The 22,085-nt window shown below is 36.4% G+C and overlaps 1 protein-coding gene across 3 annotated transcripts in view; it reads right to left on the reverse strand.

The window, feature by feature from the left end:
- Window positions 1-19,888, reverse strand: part of SNX2 (sorting nexin 2) — a 59,526-nt gene extending 39,638 nt beyond the window's left edge. The window contains exon 1 of one of the 3 annotated variants that reach the window (XM_037028855.1): window positions 7,518-7,534. Coding sequence is in view for 2 of the 3 variants with exons in the window: in XM_037028839.1 (XP_036884734.1) it covers window positions 19,726-19,833 (108 nt within the window). In the remaining variant the exon portion in view is untranslated. Of the gene's footprint in view, window positions 1-7,517; window positions 7,535-19,725 lie in introns of those variants that run through there. The other 2 variants (XM_037028839.1, XM_037028847.1) reach the window with 2 other exon arrangements.
- Window positions 19,889-22,085: the final 2,197 nt, after the last annotated feature.

A 22,085-nucleotide genomic window follows, 5' to 3' on the forward strand; every position in this document is an offset into this window, starting at 1 on the left:
AATCAAATTCCCAGCAAGTTATTTTGAGGATATTGACAAAATTACACTAAAGTTTATTTGGAGAGGCAAAAGATCCAGAAGAGCCAACACAATATTGAAGGAGAGCAAGGCTGGAAGACTGAAGCTACTGACTTCAAGGCTTAACTACACAGCTACTGTAATTAGACTGGATTCTTTCACATGGTAATGTGCACTTAAGTTTCCTCTACACCTCTACGCCTTTTCAGACTGTATTAGTGAAAGAATAGATAAATGGAACAGAATAAAGAGGCCCCAAATAGACCCACATAAATATAGCTAACTTACCTTTGACAAAGGAGCAAAGGCAATACAACAAAGGGAAAAAAGTATCTCTTTAACAAATAGTGCTGGAACAACTGTACATCAATATGTAAGAACATGAACCTGGATAAAGATTTTATACTCTTTATGTGTATCAACTCAAAATGGATCAGACTACATGAAAATAACAAAAGTTCAAAATTCTTAGAAGATAACATAGGAGAAAATCTAGATGAGCTTCAGTTTGGCAGCGAGCTTTTACATACAACAAAGGCACAATCCATAAAATAAAGAACTGTTAAGACAGGCTTCATTAAAATTAAAAATTCTGCTATGCAAAAAATACTGTCAAGACAATGAAAATAATAAGCCATATTCTTGGAGAAAATATCCGCAAAAGACACACCTGACAAAGATGCATTATCCAAAATATACAAAGAACTCTTATAACTCAGCAGTAAGAAAATGAACAACCCAATAAAAAAATGGGCCAAAGAGCTTAACAGACACCTCATCAAACATACACACATGGAAATAACCACATAAAAAGATGCCCACATCTCTGTCCTCAGAAAAATGCAATTTACACAACTATGAGATGCCACTATATTTCACTGTGGTATATTCTATACTCCCATTAGAATGGCCATCAAATGCTAGCAAGAATATGGAGTAAACAGGAACTTTCACTCACTGGTGGGAATGCAAAATAATACAGCCACTCTGGAAGACAGGTTGACAGTTTCATATAAAACTAAACATACTCTTATCATATAGCCCAGCAATCATGCTTTGTGATTATTCAGGGGAACTGAAAACTTATGTCTATACAAAAACCCTGTACATGATGCTTACAGCAGCTTTATTCATAACTGCCAAAGCTTGGAAACAACCAAGAGGTCTTCAGTAAGTAGGTGAATGGGTAAAGTGTGGTACAGTCAGGCAGTGAAATACTCAGCAGTAAAAGGAAATGAGTTATCTAGCCATGAAAGGGCAAAGAGGAAATTTAAATGCCTATCACTAAGTGAATAAAGTCAGCCTGAACACTGCATACTGTGTGATTCCAACTATAAGACATTCTGGAAAAAACAAAACTATGGAGGCAGTAAAAAGATCAGTGGGTTGGGGAGGATAGGAATGAACAGGTAAAGCACAGAGGATTTTTAGGACAGCGAAACTACTCTGTATGATACTATAATGGTGGGTAAATGTCAATACTATGTACAAACCCACAGAATGCACAACAAGAATGAACCCGCATGTAAACAACAGACTTTGGGTAATTATGATGTGTTACTGTAGTTTTATCAAATTGTAACAGATGTGCCCCTCCAGTGCAGGATGTTGATAATCAGGAATATTGCATGTGTAGAGGTACTATATGGAATAACTCTGTACCTTCCACTCAATTTTGCTGTGACCTTAAAACTGCTCTAAAAAAATAAAGTCTATTATTTAAAATATATAGGAGAGGGGCATTTACTGACACAGAATTATGTTTATAATATGAAATAATATACTAGAAGTAGGAACCTATACATAAGATCCAGTTTCCTGACAACATTCACTAAAAATAAATATTTCCTGCTCCCTTTCTTTGTCCTCTCAGAAACTAAAATATAGTTGTATTAAATAAAATACAGGCACTAAGGTACCAAATACAACTTGTATACTCAACTTGCTTTTAAACACAGGTTTCAACATGTAAAATTTCACAATTTTCTAGGAATCAGGAGCTCTGAATTCCAGTTTTGCCTGCCTGCACACTAACTTGTCTATGGTTATATAATAAATTCCCTTGTACAACTTTTTTTGTAGACCTAAGTACATCAAATAAATTATAACACATTCTTTTTTAACCTATCCATTTCATTATTTTATAATTTCCAAATCCAAAGTCACCTAACTTTATTTCCTTTTGTATTTCTCAACATGACTTAACTTTTACAGAAAAATTAATTAATCTTGAGAGAAATACAGCAAAATTTAAAAAATACATGTCATATTAAAAATAGCAAATCTCAATTCATTGCTATATTAGCATTCTTACATGAATGAATTTGTAATCAAATCTCAAGGGAAAAGTCAATCAAAAGGTATCCTTTTCCAAAAGGTAATCAACCTCAGACATCCCAGATATTGGAAGTATTAGTTAAAACAACTTTTAAAAGCTTTTCTGGCTGTGCTCCATGAGGTAAGGGTAAGAACATCTGAAATGAAGACAGAAGTTCTCAGTAAAGAAACAGAAGCTACAAAAAATTAACTAAATAAAATTTTTAGAACTGAAAAAGAAATTATCTGAAATAAAAAATTTGCAGCAAGGGTTCAATAACAAAATGAAGATGATAAAAATCTGAATAACAATGAAAACAAGGTTTCAAAAAAATGAACAAAGTCTCGGGGGCCTGTGGGATAATATTAGAGTCTCATATTCATGTCACTGGAGTCCAAGAAGGAGAGATGAAAAATTGTTACAGAAATATTTATGGAAGTAACAGCTGAAAAGTCCTGAATTTGGTGAAGGAATTTACAGATTCAGGAAGTTCATCAAACTCCAAAGAGGATAAAACCACAGAAAAATATGCCTACATATATCATTATCAAACTGCTGAAAATAAAAGATACAGGGAAAAATAAAAGTATCTACAGGAAAAAAAAACTCAATGTATTTTTACAGGGTGAACATCAATGCAAATGACTGGAGATTTCTCGACAGAAATCACGAAGGCTAGAAAACAGCAGAACAACTTTCAAAGTCCTGAAAGAAAAAAACTATCAACTCAGAAATCTACAAACAGCAAAAATACCATTCAAGAATAAAGGTGAAGTAAAGTTTCAGGTGAAACTGTACAAATAAGAGAATTCGTCATCAACAAACCTTTAAAAATGCTAAAGAAATTCTTTATGCTAAAGAAAAATGATACAAGATGGAACAATGGATGAAAAAAACAACAGAAATGATAAGTATCTAAATAATTAAAGAGACTACACTAAGCCCTCAATATTATTATTAATATAATAATATATTAATATTATTAATATAATTAATAAGTTCTTGGAAACTGCAAAACATCACCAAACTTCTAAGTAAAGACTCAAAATATTTCTAATACTAAACACTGAAATAAATATAAACTATGTATATATATTTAAGAAAAATTAATTTTAAAAATAGGATATTGATTTTCCAACCCACTTAATCCAGAACAGAACTGTGGGTGGCCTGAATCAGTCCCAGCAGCCTGAGGCTCAAGGTGGGAACTACCCCAACACCAGCCCTTCCTCCAGGGATCTATCGAAAGCCCTTCTACTGCAAGGTCAACCCACACACACTCCCACACTCATTCAGACTGGGACAATGCAGACGCACCAATTAACCTGTTGGAATGGAGGAGAAAACCCAGACAGATAGTGGTCCCAGCTGGGAACTGATTTTTTTCTCACTAACATCATAACCAAATGATGAATGAAATAATGTTATTTGAAGACCTCCTAAAGATCTTTTCCCTCTTAAATCCTTTGAAATAGATATGACTGTTCAAAATAAAAATTGTAACACAACATATAGCATAATGCATAGACTAATTACAATCTACAATATAGTGTTATAATTGAATGCTCATATTAGCTAATACCTTAGGTATTCACAGTTCTCTGACACCAAAATAAAAAAAAAAGAAAAACTAGCATGTATTTGTGTAAAGAAAAAGAATCCCTCGTCTCATAGTTCAGAGCCCAGGGGTGGAAGACAGCTGGGAATGATGGGAACATAGTTCCCAACAATGGGGAGGCTATGAGGCATATACTTCCTTCGGGTGCTCACCCATCAGCAGCTTGGAGTATCCTGCCTCATGGCTCTGACATTGGCCAAGGAGTAGTCACTCACTAAAGGCTGCCTAGACTCCGTCCCTGAATCCCTGAGTCCCTTTCAGTTTACTAGTGAGTACAAGAGCTGTTCTCCACTGGATAGAAAGCAGTATGGAGGCAGTGGCCACTGAATGAAGAAGAGATGGTGGAGGGGAACACTGCTGGCTTCTTTGCCTGGAGCACAGGCTCTGGATGATCAGAACTATGCAGCTGTGCAAGATGAAATGCAACTGAGGGGATGTTAGCACTTTTTCAAAAATGTATGCTCGTTTCTTCCCCTACAGCATCACCTGATAGTACACCAGAGATAATTTTTATAAAAAGTTCCAGGGTTGTTGCTAATATCTCTTCAATTAAATAGTAGTGTTACAACACTATGGTGATTACCAGAGGGAAAGGGGGATGGGGAGGAGGTAGAAGAGGGTAAAGGGAATGGTGATGAAGGAGTGGTGAACACACAATACTATATATAGATGATGCATTATAGAATTGTATACTTGAAACCTATGTAATTTTATTAGCCAATGTCATCCCAATAAAGTCAAAATTTTTTTAAATAAAAAAAAATAGCACAGTATGATACTGGCATAAAAACAGATGAATGAAATAGAGTAAAAAGCCCAGAAATAATCCTCACTTATATAGTCCATTAATCTATGACAAAGGAGGCAAGGATATGTAAAGGGTAAAGACAGCCTCTTCAGGAAGTGGTGGTGGCAAAACTGGATACACACACAGAGAGTAGGTCAAAAAATTATTTTTTCCCTAAGATGGCTCTAGTAATGCTTAGTTGTTTTTAACTTCATTCAACAATTTGTTAGCCTATATTGTGACGCTATCATATGACTGTGCACTTAAAAAAAAGTTATCAAAACTGGTGTATTTTTGTGTTGTCATTTTAATACTAGAGATGGAAGAAAATAAGCAGCATTTTCAGTTATGCCTTATTATTTCAAGAATGGTAAAAACACTACTGAAATGCAAAAAGAAGATTAGTGCACTGTATGGAGAAGGTGTCATGACTGATACATGTGTCAAAAAGGTTTTGTGAAGTTTTGTGTTGGAGGTTTCACGCTGGACAATGCTCCACGGCTGGGTAGGTACACCAGTTAAGTTGATAGCAATCAATCAAGACATGAATTGAGAATAATCAACATTATACCACGTGGGAGGTAGCCAACATACTGAAATATCCAAATCAATAAAGTTACTGGTGAGAATGAAAAATGTGTCTTTTCAGAAAAAACTAAATGGATTCTTTGGCCACTCCAATATAAGCAACAACAACAACAAAATGAGACACTTTCTTACACCATGTACAAAAATAAACTCAAAATGGATTAAAAATTTAAATGTTAGACCTGAGACCATAAAACTCCTAAGAGAAAACATTGGCAGTAAACTCTGACGCAATTCTTAGCAATATCTTTTTGGATATATCTCCTCAAGCAAAGAAATAAAAAGAAAAAAAAATAAACAAATGGGAAACAAATAAATAAACATCAAACTAAAAAGATTTTGCACAGTGAAAGATACCAACAAAACAAAAAGACAACCTACTGAACAGAAGAAAATATCCACAAATGATATGTCTAATAAAGGATTAATATCTAAAATATATAAGGAACTCACACAACACCAAAAAAAAAAAAAAAAGAAAGAAAAACCAAAAAGTCCAATTAAAAAACGGGCAGAAGACCTACACAGACATTTCTCCCAAGAGGACATACAGATGACCAACAGACATGAAAAGATATTCAACAGCAATAACAGGGAATTGCAAATTAAAACCACAATGTGATGTCACCTCACGCCTGTCAGAACAAATCCACCAATAAAAAGTGCTGGTGAGGGTGTGGAGGACAGGGAACCCTCATGAACTGTCCACAGAACTGTGAATCTGTGAAGCAGCTACAGACGGCAGTATGGCGCAGTCCTGGAAAAACTAAAAGAACCCGTAGATCTGCCACATGGCCCAGCAATTCCACTTCTGGGAATTCCATCCAAACAAAACAAAAACAGTAATTCTGATTTCTGGTGGGAAATACACAACCCTTCTGCTTCCCTAAACATAATTTATTTTTCGTTAGCTGCTTCATGTCTCTTAATTTTTAACCTTTGTTTTTCAGTCATTTTTTTAATGATGCAGCTGCAATTGGTACTCTCTGAAGTTGTCCTGTTTAGATTTTACTTGTTCCTGAATCAAAATTTATGTCTTTCACTAAGTTTGGGAAGTTTTTAGCCATTATTTCTTGAAATATTTTTCTGTACTGCTCTTTCTAGGACACCAACAACATAAATGTTAAATTTTTTATAATGCCTCACAGGTCTCTAAATTCTGTTTTTTCTTTAATTTTTCTGCCTCTGTTATGCAAAATGGATATTTTCTAATGATTTATCTTCAGGTTCACTGACTTTTATCTCAAGAACTGTAACGGGCCTAAAATTACACCCTTCTAGTAAGCTAGTAAAAAACCTTGTTTTATGGTTGCTGGAAGAAGACACGATACAGAACTTTATCACAAAGCTTGACAAGCAGCATGAGTGTCACGTTTGTGACAATTTCCCCTGCCATTCACTTGCCAGGGTGGCGAGATGGAGGGGCCCAGGCTGATACTGCACTGCTTTGGTTGTGTTACAGCTGAGGAACCCGAGCTTAGAGAACCCAAATCACTTATAATAGGCAACAAATCTGCCTATTCTCTCCTCCAAAGGAGACATTATCTTTATTTTACTAGATAGTGAACAAACCTGGTCTTGCTTGGGAAAAGAGACACTTTTCTTTCTTCTAAGGCTGTTTCCCAGAAACAGGGGCTTCTTTCAGTTTTGGCTGCCTAGACTGCCACAGACTTTTGCTCAGCTTGGGTCACCCTTGCAGAAAAACAGTAAAAGAAGGCAGAGCAAAATACTAGTAAGAATTTCTGTTACCCATCCTTTAGACTACTGGGCTTTCTTGTTTTGGTTCTGCTGGCCAGAACAGTAGATGTTCTCTTGGGGTTTTATTTTTATTCACTGATGTCATTTTCAACATAATAAATGACAGGCATATAACTTTGAGATATATTTATGATATTTAAGAAGATCTCTTCAGAAGATACAGGATTTGGGAACTACCTGGAGCCATTTACATTTACCATAATCACACTTCAGATGAGCATTTTTTTAAATATATTTTATTGATTATGAGCATTTTTGTTTGTTTGTTTAATTCTCATACTACCACCCCCTTCCCTTTGGCAACCATCAGCTTTTTCAATTTTGTTCTGTTACTCACTCATTTTTTTTTTAAGATTCCACATTCCACATATAAGTGAGACTGTACAGTATTTGTCTTTCTCTGTCTGACTTATTTCACTTAGCATAATTACTCTTTAGGTCCATCCATGATGTCATAAATGAAAAGAGTTCATTCTTTTTTATTGCTGAATTATATTCCATTGTGTGTTATTACATCTTCTTCATCCATTGATCTATTGATGGGTATACAGGTTGATTCCATACTTGGCTATTATTAGTAATGCTGCAAACTATAACATAAAAGAAGGGAGGTAAATGGACCTATATCATTATAAGGCTCAGTATTTTGTTTGTAGAAATACAATACTAACTCTAATTTGACTGAAAATGGTTAGATATATATTGTAATGCCTAAAATAATAACCTTAAAAAGTATATATATGTATAGAGAGTCAAGGGAGATAAAGTAAAATATCTAGTAGATACATTAAAATGGAATACTAACAAACACTAAAGTAATATAAAAAAGGGGAGAAAAAGGGAAACTAGAAAAACAGTATACAAATGAAGTGGTAGATCTCATCAAACCTCACCAATAATGACAATAAATGTAAACAGTCTAAACATACCAAATTAGATGTGGCCAGACTGGCTATAAAAATAACAATATGTAAGAATCTGCTGCCTACAAATAACCTACTTTACAGATGCAGATAAGACCTGGAATGCTACATCTGACATCAGGTAAAGAAGACTTCAGAATAATGAGTATTATCAATAATAACAAGGGGCATCATATGATAAAAGGATCAATTTACCAAAAAATTGTAACAATGCTAAATGTCTATGTGTCTAACAATAAAGCTTCAATATACATGATGTTAAAACTGAAACAAAAGAAAAAGGAAAACATTAAAATCTATAATTTTACTTGAAGACTTTAACACTCTTCTTTCAGTAAATGACAGAACAGATAATAAGAAAAGATAGAGACCTGCAAAATACTATCAACTGACCTGACTTAACAGTTATAGAACTCTCCAACAATAGCATCACAATATACACATTCAAGTATACAAAGAATGTGCACCATAATAAACAATATTCTGGATCATAAGACAAGCCTTAATAAATTTAAAAGAACTGAAATCATAAAACAATGATCATAATCAAATTAAACTAAAAATCAGTAACAGAAAGTGACCTAGAAAACCCTCCAAATTTGAAAGTTAATACACTACTAAGTAAACCATATGTCAAATAGGAAGTCACAAGGGAAACTAGAAAATAGTTTAAACTGAATGAAAAAAAAATAAAAAATTTTGAGATGTAACTAAAGTAAAAAAAAATGGTCTCAAATAAAAAATCTAACTCTTTGTAAAGATCCCAATAATATGACAAACCTTTATCAAGATTAAATGACTAAATAAAGAAGCAAGCAAAGATACAAATTATCCATACCAGTAATGATAAGGTAAGGGAGACCCACAGACCCCACAGACATGGTAAGGCGGTATTATGAAAAAATCTATGCCCTGCAATTTCCCAATTTTTAATGGACAAATTCTTTGAAAGACACATCACCAAAATTTACCAAGAATTCCTCTATTAAAGATAGTGAATTTATAATCAAAAGTCTTCCGACAAACAAAACTACATGTCAAGATGACTCCTCTAGTGAGCGCTATCATTTAAAGAAGACATAAAACTAATTTTATTCAACTCCTCTAAGAATATACAAGAGGAATAAAACAACTGAATTCATTCAATGAGGCCAGCACTAGTGATATCAATATCAAGCAAGCACATTACAAGTAGGAGAAAACAGAGCAAATATCTGTCACAACCATGGATATAAGAGCCTAAACAAGAAAATAGCAAACTGAAACCAGATATGTGTGTATATACATACATACATATATACATATATTATGACTGTGTGTGGTTTATCCTAGGAACATGGGTTTATTCAACAACTAGAAATCAATGTAATCCACTTTGTCAAAAAACTAAAGAAAATTTCTCCTGGCCAGCGTGGTTCAGTTGGTTGGACATCATCCCATAAACTGAAAGGTCATGAGTTCAATTCCTAGTCATGGCACATGCCTAGGTTGTCGGTTAGGTTTCCAGTTGGGGTGCACACAAGAGGCAACTGATAGATGTTTCTCTCTCACATTGATGTTTCTTTCTCTCTCTTTTTCCATCCCTTTCCCAAATAAATAAATAAATAAATAAAGCAAGTGAGCAAGCGAGCAAAGCATGTATGTCCTACATGCTTTGACCATCTAGAAAAGCCAAAAGAAAAAACTATATGACCATCTTATTATATGCAAAAAAAAGCATTTGCCAAAATCAACGTTCATTCATGGATACAAAATTTCAGAAAACTAGGAATAGAAGGGAACTCCTTTAACACCTACAAAGATAATTAATGGATAACTTAGTATTTAAGCAAGAAAAAATGAGTATGTTCTGCCTATGACCACAAAAGGGCAAAGGATAGCCAGTCTCACCGCTTCTATTCAATATAATACTGGTGGCCCTAGCTAGTGCTTTAAGGCAAGATTTTTAAAAAGGCATAAAGATGAATGGATGGAAGGAAGGAAGGAAGGGAGGGAGGGAAGAAACAAATTCTAATCACAGATGACATAATTAACTACCTAAAAAATCCCAAGGATTCTATAAAAACCCTAGTAGAACTAACTAATGAGTACTTAGCACAGTTGCAGAAAATGGGGTCAATATGCCACCCATGAGCAAATGTAAAAAGAAATTAAGAGTACCATAAACCCATGGAATACTTAGGTCTAAACTAAATATGTGCTTGATTTGTGTGCAGAAAACTAACAAACACTGATGAAAATCGGATAAAATATATAGAGATGGAGAAAAATAGTATTCTTATGGCTTAAAGGCTCAATATTGTTAATGTTAATTCTCCCTAAACTAGTAAATGGTAGAAATCAATAAATTGATTATAAAATTATATAGCAAGGCAAAAAACTATAATAGTGAAGACAGTTTTGAAAAGAAGGGTCAGTGGATTCACACTACCTGATTGCAATACTAAATCACAGCAATCAAGGTAGCCTAACACTGGCAAAAGGGCAGTCCACAGATCAATGCACAGAATAGAGTCCAGAAACAACCACACATTTATATGTTCAACTGATTTTTGATAAAGAGGCAAAACCAACCCAATGGAGAAACTTTCTGAGCCTAAGCGCTTCTTTAACTTAGCATAAAGCATCTGAGATTCAACAATGTTGTTAGGTGTACTGCAAAATACCATCAACCGACTTGATCTAACATTTATAGAACACCCCACCCAACATCAGACTATATACTCTTCTCAAATGCACATATAATATTTACCATGGCAGAACATATTCTGAGTCATAAAATAAACCTTAACCATATGATTACCTCTCAACAAATGGTGGTGGAACAACTGTATATCTCTACCTGCAAAAATAATGAATCTCAACTCCTATGAAAACTAACTCAAAATGAATCCCAGTCCTAAATGTAAATCTAAAACTACAAAACTTCTAGAGGAAAATATAAGCAAAGCCCTTGGGACTCTGAGTTAATGTTAGCAGAGGATTTCACATGTGACATATAAAGTTCTATCAAAAAAGAAAGGATAACTTGAACTTCATCAAAATAACAAACTTTTGTTCTGTGGAAGACACTGTTACTACCATAAAAAGACAAGCCACAGGCTGGGGAAAAAATATCTGCCATAGTATTTGTATCTTGAATATGCAAAAATTTCTCAAAACTCAATGAGGAAACCCAATTTTTTAAATATGCAAAAGATGTGAAAAGACACTTCACCAAAGAAGATAATTCTCAGGGGGCATATATATATATACACGAAAAGATGTTGGGGACCACTTTGTGTGGTATCAGAGACTGTAGCCCTGGGTGAGCAAGGCCTTGAAAGAGGCCTGCAAGTCTCGACCAGAACACCAGGAATGCTGGAGGCAGGCACAACCTGATACTAGCACCTAGGGTTTCCATGGGAGATCAGGCCTAAAGAATGCATTACCTATACCCCTAGAGGCTTGCTTTGCTTAGCCCTGTGGCCAGGAATCAGATATCTAAATCCAAAGCAGGAGTGAATGACTAATCTCACGAAGCTCGACTTAACGAACCTAACGACCCTCTGGCGCCAGCATATCTAACAGTCCCTGACCTGAGGCAGATCTCTGTGTTTCCTCAATTGTTATTTATAGATAATGCCTGTTTTCTATAACTATGGCCTTTAGACATTGATTGATGAGCTTTGCAAGCATACTGTATACCCCTGCACATAGGGATCCCAATAAAAGCAGTGTAGGAGAAGGGGTGGGGCATTCTCCACTAGAGGGAATCGCCACCCTCTTTCCCACCCGAATACATTCCACCAGGACGGGGCATCCCACAGAAATACGCTCAGCATCCTTAATCATCAGAGAACACATATTAAAACCACAATAGGATAAATACTACACACTGACTAGAATGTTTAAAAAATCAGTGGTGTGCTGGTAAATGTTTAGCAACCAGGTGTCAGGGAGAGAAGACCCTGATTTTTAGCTTTGACTGATTTCTGTGGCATAAACATGTTCATTGTGCCTGATTACCCCTTACCTGTGAAGTTTGGAAAATATGTACTTTCCCCCATACAGACAGATACAATAAACATGTATCTTCAACAGCATTGGAAAACAGTAAAATGTAGTAAAGGAATTAGAAAGTGATAAGTTTAAAATATTTATTACCTTTGGTTTAAATTATAAATTTATATACTTTAATTTTTAACAGTGGCTGTATTTACTAACCAGTTTACAAAATTACTGAAAATTAAACAATTGTCTTTTGAGCCAGTATAAATTAGCCTGAAGCTCACCACTGCTTAAAATAAAAAGTTATACTAACAAGTGCTGACAAGGATGTGGAACAATTAGAATTCTCATTTACTGTTGACAGGAATGCAAAATGATACAGCTGCTCTGGAAAAGAGTTTGGCAGTTTCTTCCCTCTCTGTATCTTAGAATTTTTCATAATTAAAATTATAAAATTTTAATTATAAAATTATAAGATGTCAGAGATCAAATGAATGCAAACCTAACCAGAGGCTAAAATAGACATATCCAGCTTCATACAAGGTTTCATGGGGCTAGCTTATAAGAAAATAACTTTTATCACATCAGGAAATACAGTAATATGCTTTTTTCTCAAAGCATCATGCATTTCTTTTCATGAAACCACAGATAATCAATTCTCAAAACACTATCCTATTGAATACGAGTAATATACTACAGCTATTACCTTGTGAGACTAAAAGCAAATGACATCACCTCCCTCTACCTTATCTCCAAAAAACCTTTTTGAGAGAAACACTGGCAGTTTCTTACAAAGTTATATATGTATTAACCATACAACCCAGCAATCCTACCCTAAGTATTTACACAAAAGAAATGGAAGCTGTGTTCATAAAAAGCCTATATATAAATGTTCACATTGGTTGGTTTTACTCAGTAATGCCCCAAACTGGAAACAACAGAAATGTCCTTCAACAACCAACTGTGATATGTACATACAATAAATTCAGTAATAAAAATAAATGAACTATCGATATATGCAATAACATTGATAAATCTCAGATGCTTTATGTCAAGTTACAGAAACTAGACTCAAGAGTTACAGAAACTAGACTCAAGAAGTTTCACACTGTATGATTATTCCATTTATATGACATTCTGGAAAAGTCAAAACTATAGGCGGAAAAAAGATCAGTGGTTGCCAGAGGCTAGGAGTGGAAGGGGTTAACTACATAGAGAATTTTGGGGGGTGTGGGGGAATATGGAAGTGTTCCATCCCTTGAGTAAGGTGGTAGTGAACTTTACTAAATTAAGATAAATTTCATCTCAACTAAAAACTATCAGCACAGGGGGGAAAACCCACAAGAGTTCAATTTCATAGGAATGTGTGCATTTGTAAAATTAACACTAAAGAATAATTTTAGCCCTGACTGGGTCGCTCAGGTTGGTTAGAATCTTTTTTTAAAAAATATTTTATTTATTTATCTTTTTAGAGGGGAAGGGAAGGAGAGAGGAAAGAAACATCAATGTATGGTTGCCTCTCGTGTGTCCCCTGCTGGAAACTGGCCTGCAACCCAAGCATGTGCCCTGACTGGGAATCCAACGGTGATCGTCTGGTTCACAGGTCCGCGCTCAATCCACTGAGCTACACCAGCCAGGGCCTAGAATCTTTCTGATATGTCAAGGTTGCAGGTTTGATCTCCTCTCCAGTTAGTGCACATACAAGAAGCAACCAATGAATGGAGAAATTAGTAACAAATCAATGTTCCTCTTTCTCTCTTCAAAATCAATAAAAAAAGAATAATTTTATTCTTTTAAAGAAAAAAGTTTGCAAAAGAATTGAGCATCTGTGCCTCAAGCAACTTCACAAAATAACATTTTTATAGGCACTAAAAGTAATTCATTCTAAAACTTTTAAATGTAATGGTTTCAAGGGAAAGTGGTCAACAAAAGCCAAACCTCTTCATAAATCTCCATGCTGCTGCCTTTGAACACCTGTACACGATATTTTTTTTCTCTGAAACATGTAATTCACAATAAAATTTTCAAAAATTAATACATTTAAAGTTGAAGACCTATCTAAGATTAGAAAACACAACTAAGAAAACACATTACACCCTGTTGCAGTGGGACAACAAATACTAACTTTAGTTCCTTCTTTATCAAGCTCCAACCTACTTCCTCTTAATGTTACCCACTTTCAGGGTTCCAAAGATCATCTCAATGCAATTAAATCACTCCAGTCTTCTCTAGTATTTCTGTAGTTTATGCACGTTTCATTTACACATGTACCACCTGGTACTACAGGTTTTTGGTCACACAGCTATGTTTATATATCAACTCCTATTGAGGGCGGGGACTCTATTTCTACACAGAGTCTGGTTTACTGTTATTCAATAAATTTATGACAGATTCCAAATCTACTTCTCTAGCTCATCCAGCATTTTCTAGCTATCTAATGTTATCTTCATCAGTATATTGTAATCCCAAACAAAATGAACTCATAATTTCTTCTCCTAAAAATCACTTGAAGAATTATAAATCCTAATATGTCTTTTACTCTGCTACTGCATCAATTTCCTTTCCTCCTTTTTTATTTTCACTTTCTTCTTGAGGCCTACAACCTCATATTAAAATACCTTTCATCTAATCAACCTAACAATTATAACTCCCACTCAAATTTATCCCTCAGACTTCCAGCATATTAATATTCACAGGTGATTTTGTTACTGTCACACAAACCTTACACAGCTTTTACCCACCCACACAACAAATTTCAAGTCCCTTTAAAATCTTACCACATAGAAAACCTGTGATATCCTACAGTCAGCAACTCTGAATTATTCACAGTTCCCTAGAATATGGACTAAACCTTAAGTGATCCTTGCCATTCTCCCACTTTGAAATTTCATTCAATCCTTCCAGCTCTCTCTTAAATATTACATCCTCACTGAGTGTTTCTTAGCCAACAAAAACATTTACTGTTCACCTACTCTATGGCAATAACAATAAGAATTAGAATCTCTGCAATTCACTTGTATTTTCAGTGAAAACTGATGTGTTTCCAGGTCATACAATCCCAGTCCATCTACATCAGACTACTATGTATGCCTCCTTCTCCACTGGAGATTTTTGTTCTCAAAGACTTGCAGTATCTTGCTGATATGTGCATTCCCATTATCACCTAAACAGTAGCACAGAGTAAATACTCAAGTATTTACTGAAGTGAACCAAGTATGGTATCTTCTGAGTACTAACAGCATGGGATTACATGATGGGAAAATAATTCTAAAGACCTGTGAGTCTCTGAACTGGAAATTTCACTTGAAATGGTCTATAAACTCTATCATGTGAAAGGAAGCTGTGGTCCTCATCTTAACTTCAGCCGACCCTTAGATCTGAGGTTAGTATGAGAACCAGGTGTAAACATCTGCAGTCAACTGATTTTGGACAAGGGCGCCAAGACCATTCAATGGGGAAAGAATAGTTTTTTCAACAAATGGTGGTGAGAAAACTGGATTGCCACATGCAAAAGAATGAGGTTAGATCCTTAGTTCTTAGCATACATAAAAATTAACTCAAAACAGATTAAAGACCGACATGTAAGAGCCAAAACTATTAAATTCTTAGAAGAAAACATGATCTTGGATTGGGCAGAGGATTCTTATATAAGACATTGAAAGCATGAGCAGCAAAATAAAAAAATGGACTTCATCAAAGTTTTTGTGCTTCAAAGATCCCATAAATAAATGAAAAGACAACCCACAGAGTGGAAGAAAATGTTTGCAAATCACGTTAACCTGTTTTTTTTTTAAAAAAGAAGTTTTATCTAGAATATACAAAGAATTCTTACAACTCAATGATTAACAACCCAGTTAAAAATTAGCAAAGGGTCTGAACAGAAATTTTTCCAAAGAAGATACACATCGGGGCAGTAAGCACATGAAAAGATGTATGACACCATTAGTCATCAGGAAAATGCAATAAAAACCATACTGAGAAACCACTTCATACTCATTATAACGTCTAGAACCAAAAACTAAGAACAAGTGCAGTGAGGATGTGGAGAAACTGCTACCCTCACACACGGCTGGTAGGAATGTAAAATGATGTGGCTACTTCGACAAACCACTCTGGCACTTCTTCAAATGATTAAATGATGAGTTACCTTATGACCCAGTAATTCTATTTGTTCATGAATGTTTACTGCAGCATTATTTGTGATAGCCAAAATGTGTAAACAACCCAAATGTCCAACAAAGTGACAGATGGACAAAAAGTGGTATAGCCACATAATGGAATATTATTTAGGCATAAAAAAGAATGAAGGAGTCTTTGAAAACATTATGCTCAGTGAAAAAAGTCAGTCACTAAAGACCACACACTATATGATTTCATTCATACAAAGTCCAGAGTAGGGAAGACTATAGAGACAGAAAGTAAGTTTGTGGTAGCTTAAGTTTGGGATCAGAGGGGTTTGAGGAATGGGAGCAGGAGGTAATAGTTAAGGGTATGGGTTTTTAAATTTATTTTCTTTAGTGATGAAAATGTTCTAAGACGATTATGATGATGATGGCGTGTATCTGTGAATGTATTAAAACCCATTAAATTGCACATACTAATTGGATACATTGTATGGTATGTGAATTGTATCTCAACAGGGCTGTTTTTAAAGATATTTACTTATTATTTACAGATAGAGGAAGGGAGGGAGGAAGAGGGAAAGAAACATCGATGTGAGAGAGAAACATTGACCAGTTGTATATACCCTGACCAGGAAATGAACCCAAAACTCAGGAAAGTACCCTAACAGGAATTGAACTGGTGACCTTCCCCTTTGTAGAATCACACCCAACTAACTGAACCACGCTGGTCAGGACTATCAACAAATCTGTTTTTTGTTTGTTTGTTTTTTTTAAGTGCAGGCATTTGATATAAATTTCCCGAGTTTATTATTTTTCAGGTGCTGTCTTACCAGTACATGCCTCCTTAGGGTAAGTACCTTTTCAGCTTAGGGTTGCATCTTTTAAGGAAAAGACAGTACTTCTAAACAATGTAAAGCCTTCCTTCTCAGGTATCAAAGAAGAAAATGGCTTTTGTCAGTTTTTTTCTACCCTCGCATTCCCTTTCCTGCCTCTTGCCTCAGATGTTGGCCTCCCATCACTTTCTTCCATAATAACTGAAACATGCACTAGGAGTTTTATTATGCCTTATTTACTGAATATAGCTTTATGTGACTGTTCTTAATTGTGAAAGGAAAGGAGCTTAATACTGGGTTTAAAATATACTCATAGGGTTTAAATACACTAAATTGTATAATCACTGCAAGTTTGACAAGTGACATAAAAGTTGTCTATAATTTATTTTCACTTACATGGATTTCAATTGATTTTTCTTCTTCAAATGCCTTTACAGAAGTTTCCACATGAACAATATAATTTTAAAAATCCTAACTTATGCTTTTAAAATTGAAAATCACTAATTTATACATCTTATTTTCAATTTACAGCTAGATGATAACTATTTTCTTAGGTAATAACTATTCAGAGCAGATGATCGGGATCACAATCACCAGAAATTTTGCCCCTAACTAACTCATTGTTGTCTATAAACCAAAAGCAATGTCATTAAGGACAGTTGGTTAAAAATGTAGAATACTGGGCTTATTCCAGTCCTACAGAATCAGAATTTGCACTTCAGTAAGATCCCTACGTAATTTGTGTAAAAAGTTTGAAAAGCACGGCCTAGAGCACTTATTCAACAAGTCTGCATTAAAAAAATGCAGATTCCAATGAGGCAAAGGCATGTGCATTTCAAACAAGTGTCTTATGGTTTCTGCTGCACACTGAAATATAAGAACTGTTTAAAAGAAAAGGGAAGTACTAAAAGAACATCCCTTTAGGAATATTTTGGTATATCAAGAAACACTGTTATCTAGCATTCCCCAAATAGGAGAGAGCAAAGAAAAATTTGAATTTATACTCGGTTATACTCCCTTAGAATAGTATAACTCATAGTTATACTCCCTTATAATTAATAACCTGAATCAGTCTATGAAATAAGGGATTTAGATGAACAATCAAAACCACCTTTATTTACAACTTTCACAGTGTACTAACTAAGATGAATGTACTCATACTCAAATTCTGTAGACATTTACTGGAAAAAAGTCAAATATCTTTATTAAAATGTTCCATCCAAATGTAAACATATTATAATTCCTTTAACTCAACTCTAAAATACATCAATTAAACAGAATGATCAGTTCACAGTACTCTAGTTTACACTAGGTCACTGAACTTTCTCCTGAACTTTGCTAGTGGAAAACCTCTGTTGCCCTCTAAGGCAACAAAGGTCCCAGTATCCCACAGACACTAACTTTCAATACAGTGGCTGTATGTACAGTATGTATAAAGGGCTAAAAGGATACTAACGCCCAAAGGTAATTTGTTCTGTAAGATCATTTTTACTAATTTTTAGGAGATGCTGGTTTTGACAACCTAGCAAACACTAAATGCAAATGTTCAAGATTTTGTGAGGAACACAAAGATGATCAAGGCACAACACTCAGCCTGGGGAAGCACGTGATCTGAGGGGAGGTAGGGTTAGGCCAACATCTGCAAATGCAATTAGCAGAACGTGGTCAGTGCTGAGAATGTTTCCCAGAAGTTCCCAGTTGCACATAACTGAACTTCAGGTAACAGATTCTTTACAGTAATTTCCAACTGATTTGATGGAGAGTTGAACAAGCCAGGAAAGCTTATTAACAAGCAGATTATAAGTAAAGCCTGAGGTAAACAAACAATCCTCTGGAAAACATGCTTACATTTTACTACATATACACACACTTAAAATTGGACAATGAGGTGCACATGCTTTCTTCAAATGCAAAGCCACTAAACATGAACTGGATTCAGGAGACCCAATACAGATAAGTTCATAGAGGGTGCTTCCTTTGACAAAAACAGGAACTCTCAATTTCAGAGATCGCTGACCATGCGAGAAAAGAGGAAAAAGGGAGTGAGGGCCCGTTTTTACTTCTCCCCTGGTAACTTTAAAACACACACAAACACACACACACCAGTTTCCTGGACTACTCCTTCCCTTCAACTTTGTATTTTACAAATACTATGATCCTTGAAAAATCTAGGACTAAAGAAGACAACAAAACCGGCCAAATGCATTTACCTACTTAATAATTCAAAAAAGAGGCACCACCGTCGAGGGGAACTGGCAGTGCGTGAAAGGCCATGACTGGGGAAAGTGCACCCACAGGCTCCCTCCAGACCTCGGGGCACTCGGCGCTACTTCACTTGCTCTCCCCTTTTAGGAGCACATCATCCCTAGGGAAGAGAAAAGCAAGCACCTTTCCAAAGGGGTGCGCTGGGAAGAGCGATGATGTTTACTCGGACCCAGGACAACACCCTCTCTGGTCTAGAAGAAGAGGTGCAAGTAACACCTACGAAGGCCAGCTGAATTGGAAAAGGACGTGGAGACGCTCTGTCGGCTCCCGGCTCCTCTGGGGATACGGTCAGACCCCGGGCCGGCTGGTCTGAGGAGGCCCAGCCACCCAGGCCAACTCCAGCCCACTGACAGGTGCCCCAGGTGGGGTCGGCGTCACAGGTGTCTTCCTGGTTAAGTCCTCGCAAACCCAGGGGGGTGGGGAGGGGCACACCAGAGCAGGGAAAAGCCACCTAAAAGGTGAGAGGCACAGCGGCATGCCGCACACACGGTGACGCGGTCTCACCTCTAGGGTGGAAACAGTGCTGGTGAAAAGGTCTTCTCCGTCCTCCTGCTCTTCAAAGTCGCTGGGCTTCCCGTCCCCCAGTGGAGGAGGCTCCCTCTCCGCCGCCATCTTCGCTTGCCCACACGACTGCGCGAGCGGGCTTCTCCGACCTGTCACGTGAACACTCAAGGCTGGAAGCTGGCGCCGGCTACCCCGCCTCCCCGGCCCGCCTCTCGTGGCCCCGCCCAGCAGCGCATGGCCCCGCCTCCGGCCTCGTGACGCCCTCCTGGAGCGCCGGGAGCTCAGCCCCCGCATGTTTGCCCATTCCCACCTCCTCGTCTGAGTTTAGGCTCGTTTTTTCCGCCCACTGGCTGTACTGAGTCTCGTGGAAGAAACTGGGACTTCCATTGCCACATCATCTACTTAGCAGGAGTAGGCCGAACGATTTCTGTTGGAGTTACTGGTTTTAAAACCTGCTTCAGGAAGTAGAAGACCTGGGGAACCGCTTGGGTTATACCCAGAAGGAGGAAAAAATGAAGAATTGATGGGAGAGAGACTTCTCATATATCTCTGTAGTGTGTCCAATAGAACTTTATGATGTGATAGAAAGTTTCTCCATCAGCGCCATCCATGGAATAGCCACAGGCCGTGTGTGACCACTGAGCACTTGAAATGTGACTAGTGTGACTTTAACTTTATTTGATGTTAATTAATTTAAATCTAAATAGCCACAGGTATTTAGAGGCTACCTATTCCATAATGTAGCTCTAGGTAACTAAAAAACCCTGGATAATATGTTGTCTGAAGTTTACTACAATTCATCATGGACCACACATTACAGGGTTTGGCAAAAGTAGGTTTACTGTTGTTTGTATGTAAAGTAATACAATATTTAAGAAATAATAATACAAGAATAAAGTCTGTGTTTCATGAACTCACAATTCAGTACTTTTGCCAGCCTTGTATTTTCCCTCGATTAAGAGTCAGAAAGGCTGGAAAAATGACAATTAGGGAAATAAGTGAGAGACTGGTAGGAGCATCATACTCAATTCCTGCCAATTACTAGCTATTCATCATAGGAAAGACACTTAAAGATTTCAATTTTCTTATCAGTAAAATGGGAATGTTACTTAACCCTCCACTCACCACACTGCAAGATTATTGTCAGGATCAAATGAGAAAATAAGTGAAAATATTCTGAAAGCTAGAATGCTTTGCCAATGAAAGGTATGTTTGTGGAAAAATAAAAGGGAACATTGGAAACAGCAACTTGATGTTATAATTTTGTTGGAGCAAAAAAAAAGGGATTCTTTACAAACAAAGTACAACTCTCAGCCCTCACTAGGCTAGGAGCCCTGGTTTCCACTGGCTATGTGCAAAACTAATGTAGCATCTCTGGAATTACTTGTTTTTTAAGTACATTGGAGCAGAAGGTTTTTCTTGTTGCTAAGATTTCTTCTCCTAAATTTTAAATGTCTATGATAATTTTCAATAAGCATTAACCCAAACCATGACTAATTTAAGGAAGTATACCAAGGTCCCAGTGTTCTTTGAGTATGTTTTATGCATGGGCCAATTGTCACTACCGCACTACCATCACCATTGCTTTCTAGAGCCACTGCTAGAAGAATGAGCTGTGGAGACACAGTCCCTGACCTGCATTCCGCCACCAATGGACAGTCTGAAGTCTTTTACTGAGCAGAAACTTCAGCCTCTTCTGAAAACTCATAGCCTGATATGAGGTGATTCCTCTCTGTCTCCTTAATTTTTACCCATACCTTTGTTTATTTCTTTTTTTTTCTTTCATGCCTTTGTTTATTGCTTACTATTTTTCTATCTTATGCTATGGTCATTTATATTCTTAGCTTACCTCTTCTACTAGACATTTGAATTAGTTAAAATATAGGTCCAGCTGCTTAAAACAAAGAACCAAATTAAAAGCAGCTTTAAAAATGTAGTTTCATTATTCCTCATGAAGTACCATAAAGGCTTTGTGAGATCATCCAGGGATCACAGATTCCTTCTGTTGTTCTGCCATCTCTAGGATGTAATCTCTACCTTATGGTCCAAGTTGGCTCAGGACCACAACTACATTCTAGCTGGCAGAAAAGGAATAAAAAGGAAGTGGAATGATACCTCCTTCCCTTGAAGGACACAGTCCAGAAGTTGCAAACACCACTTCTGTCCACATCCTTTTGATCACCTTATTACTTACAAGGCCATCCATAGCTACAGGAGACTAGAAAAACACAATTGTTATTCCACCCCCTAAAAATGAGAGGTTTCTTACTCTGGAAGACATGGAGACTATTACAGGGAATCAGCAGTCTCTGTTTTAAAGCATTTGTTCTCATCACAGTAGCATACCTGGATTTTATTCT

Source organism: Sturnira hondurensis, unplaced genomic scaffold (assembly GCF_014824575.4).
Source record: "Sturnira hondurensis isolate 20B ecotype Veracruz unplaced genomic scaffold, ASM1482457v3 Scaffold0001509, whole genome shotgun sequence".
Taxonomy (NCBI): Eukaryota; Metazoa; Chordata; class Mammalia; order Chiroptera; family Phyllostomidae; genus Sturnira; species Sturnira hondurensis.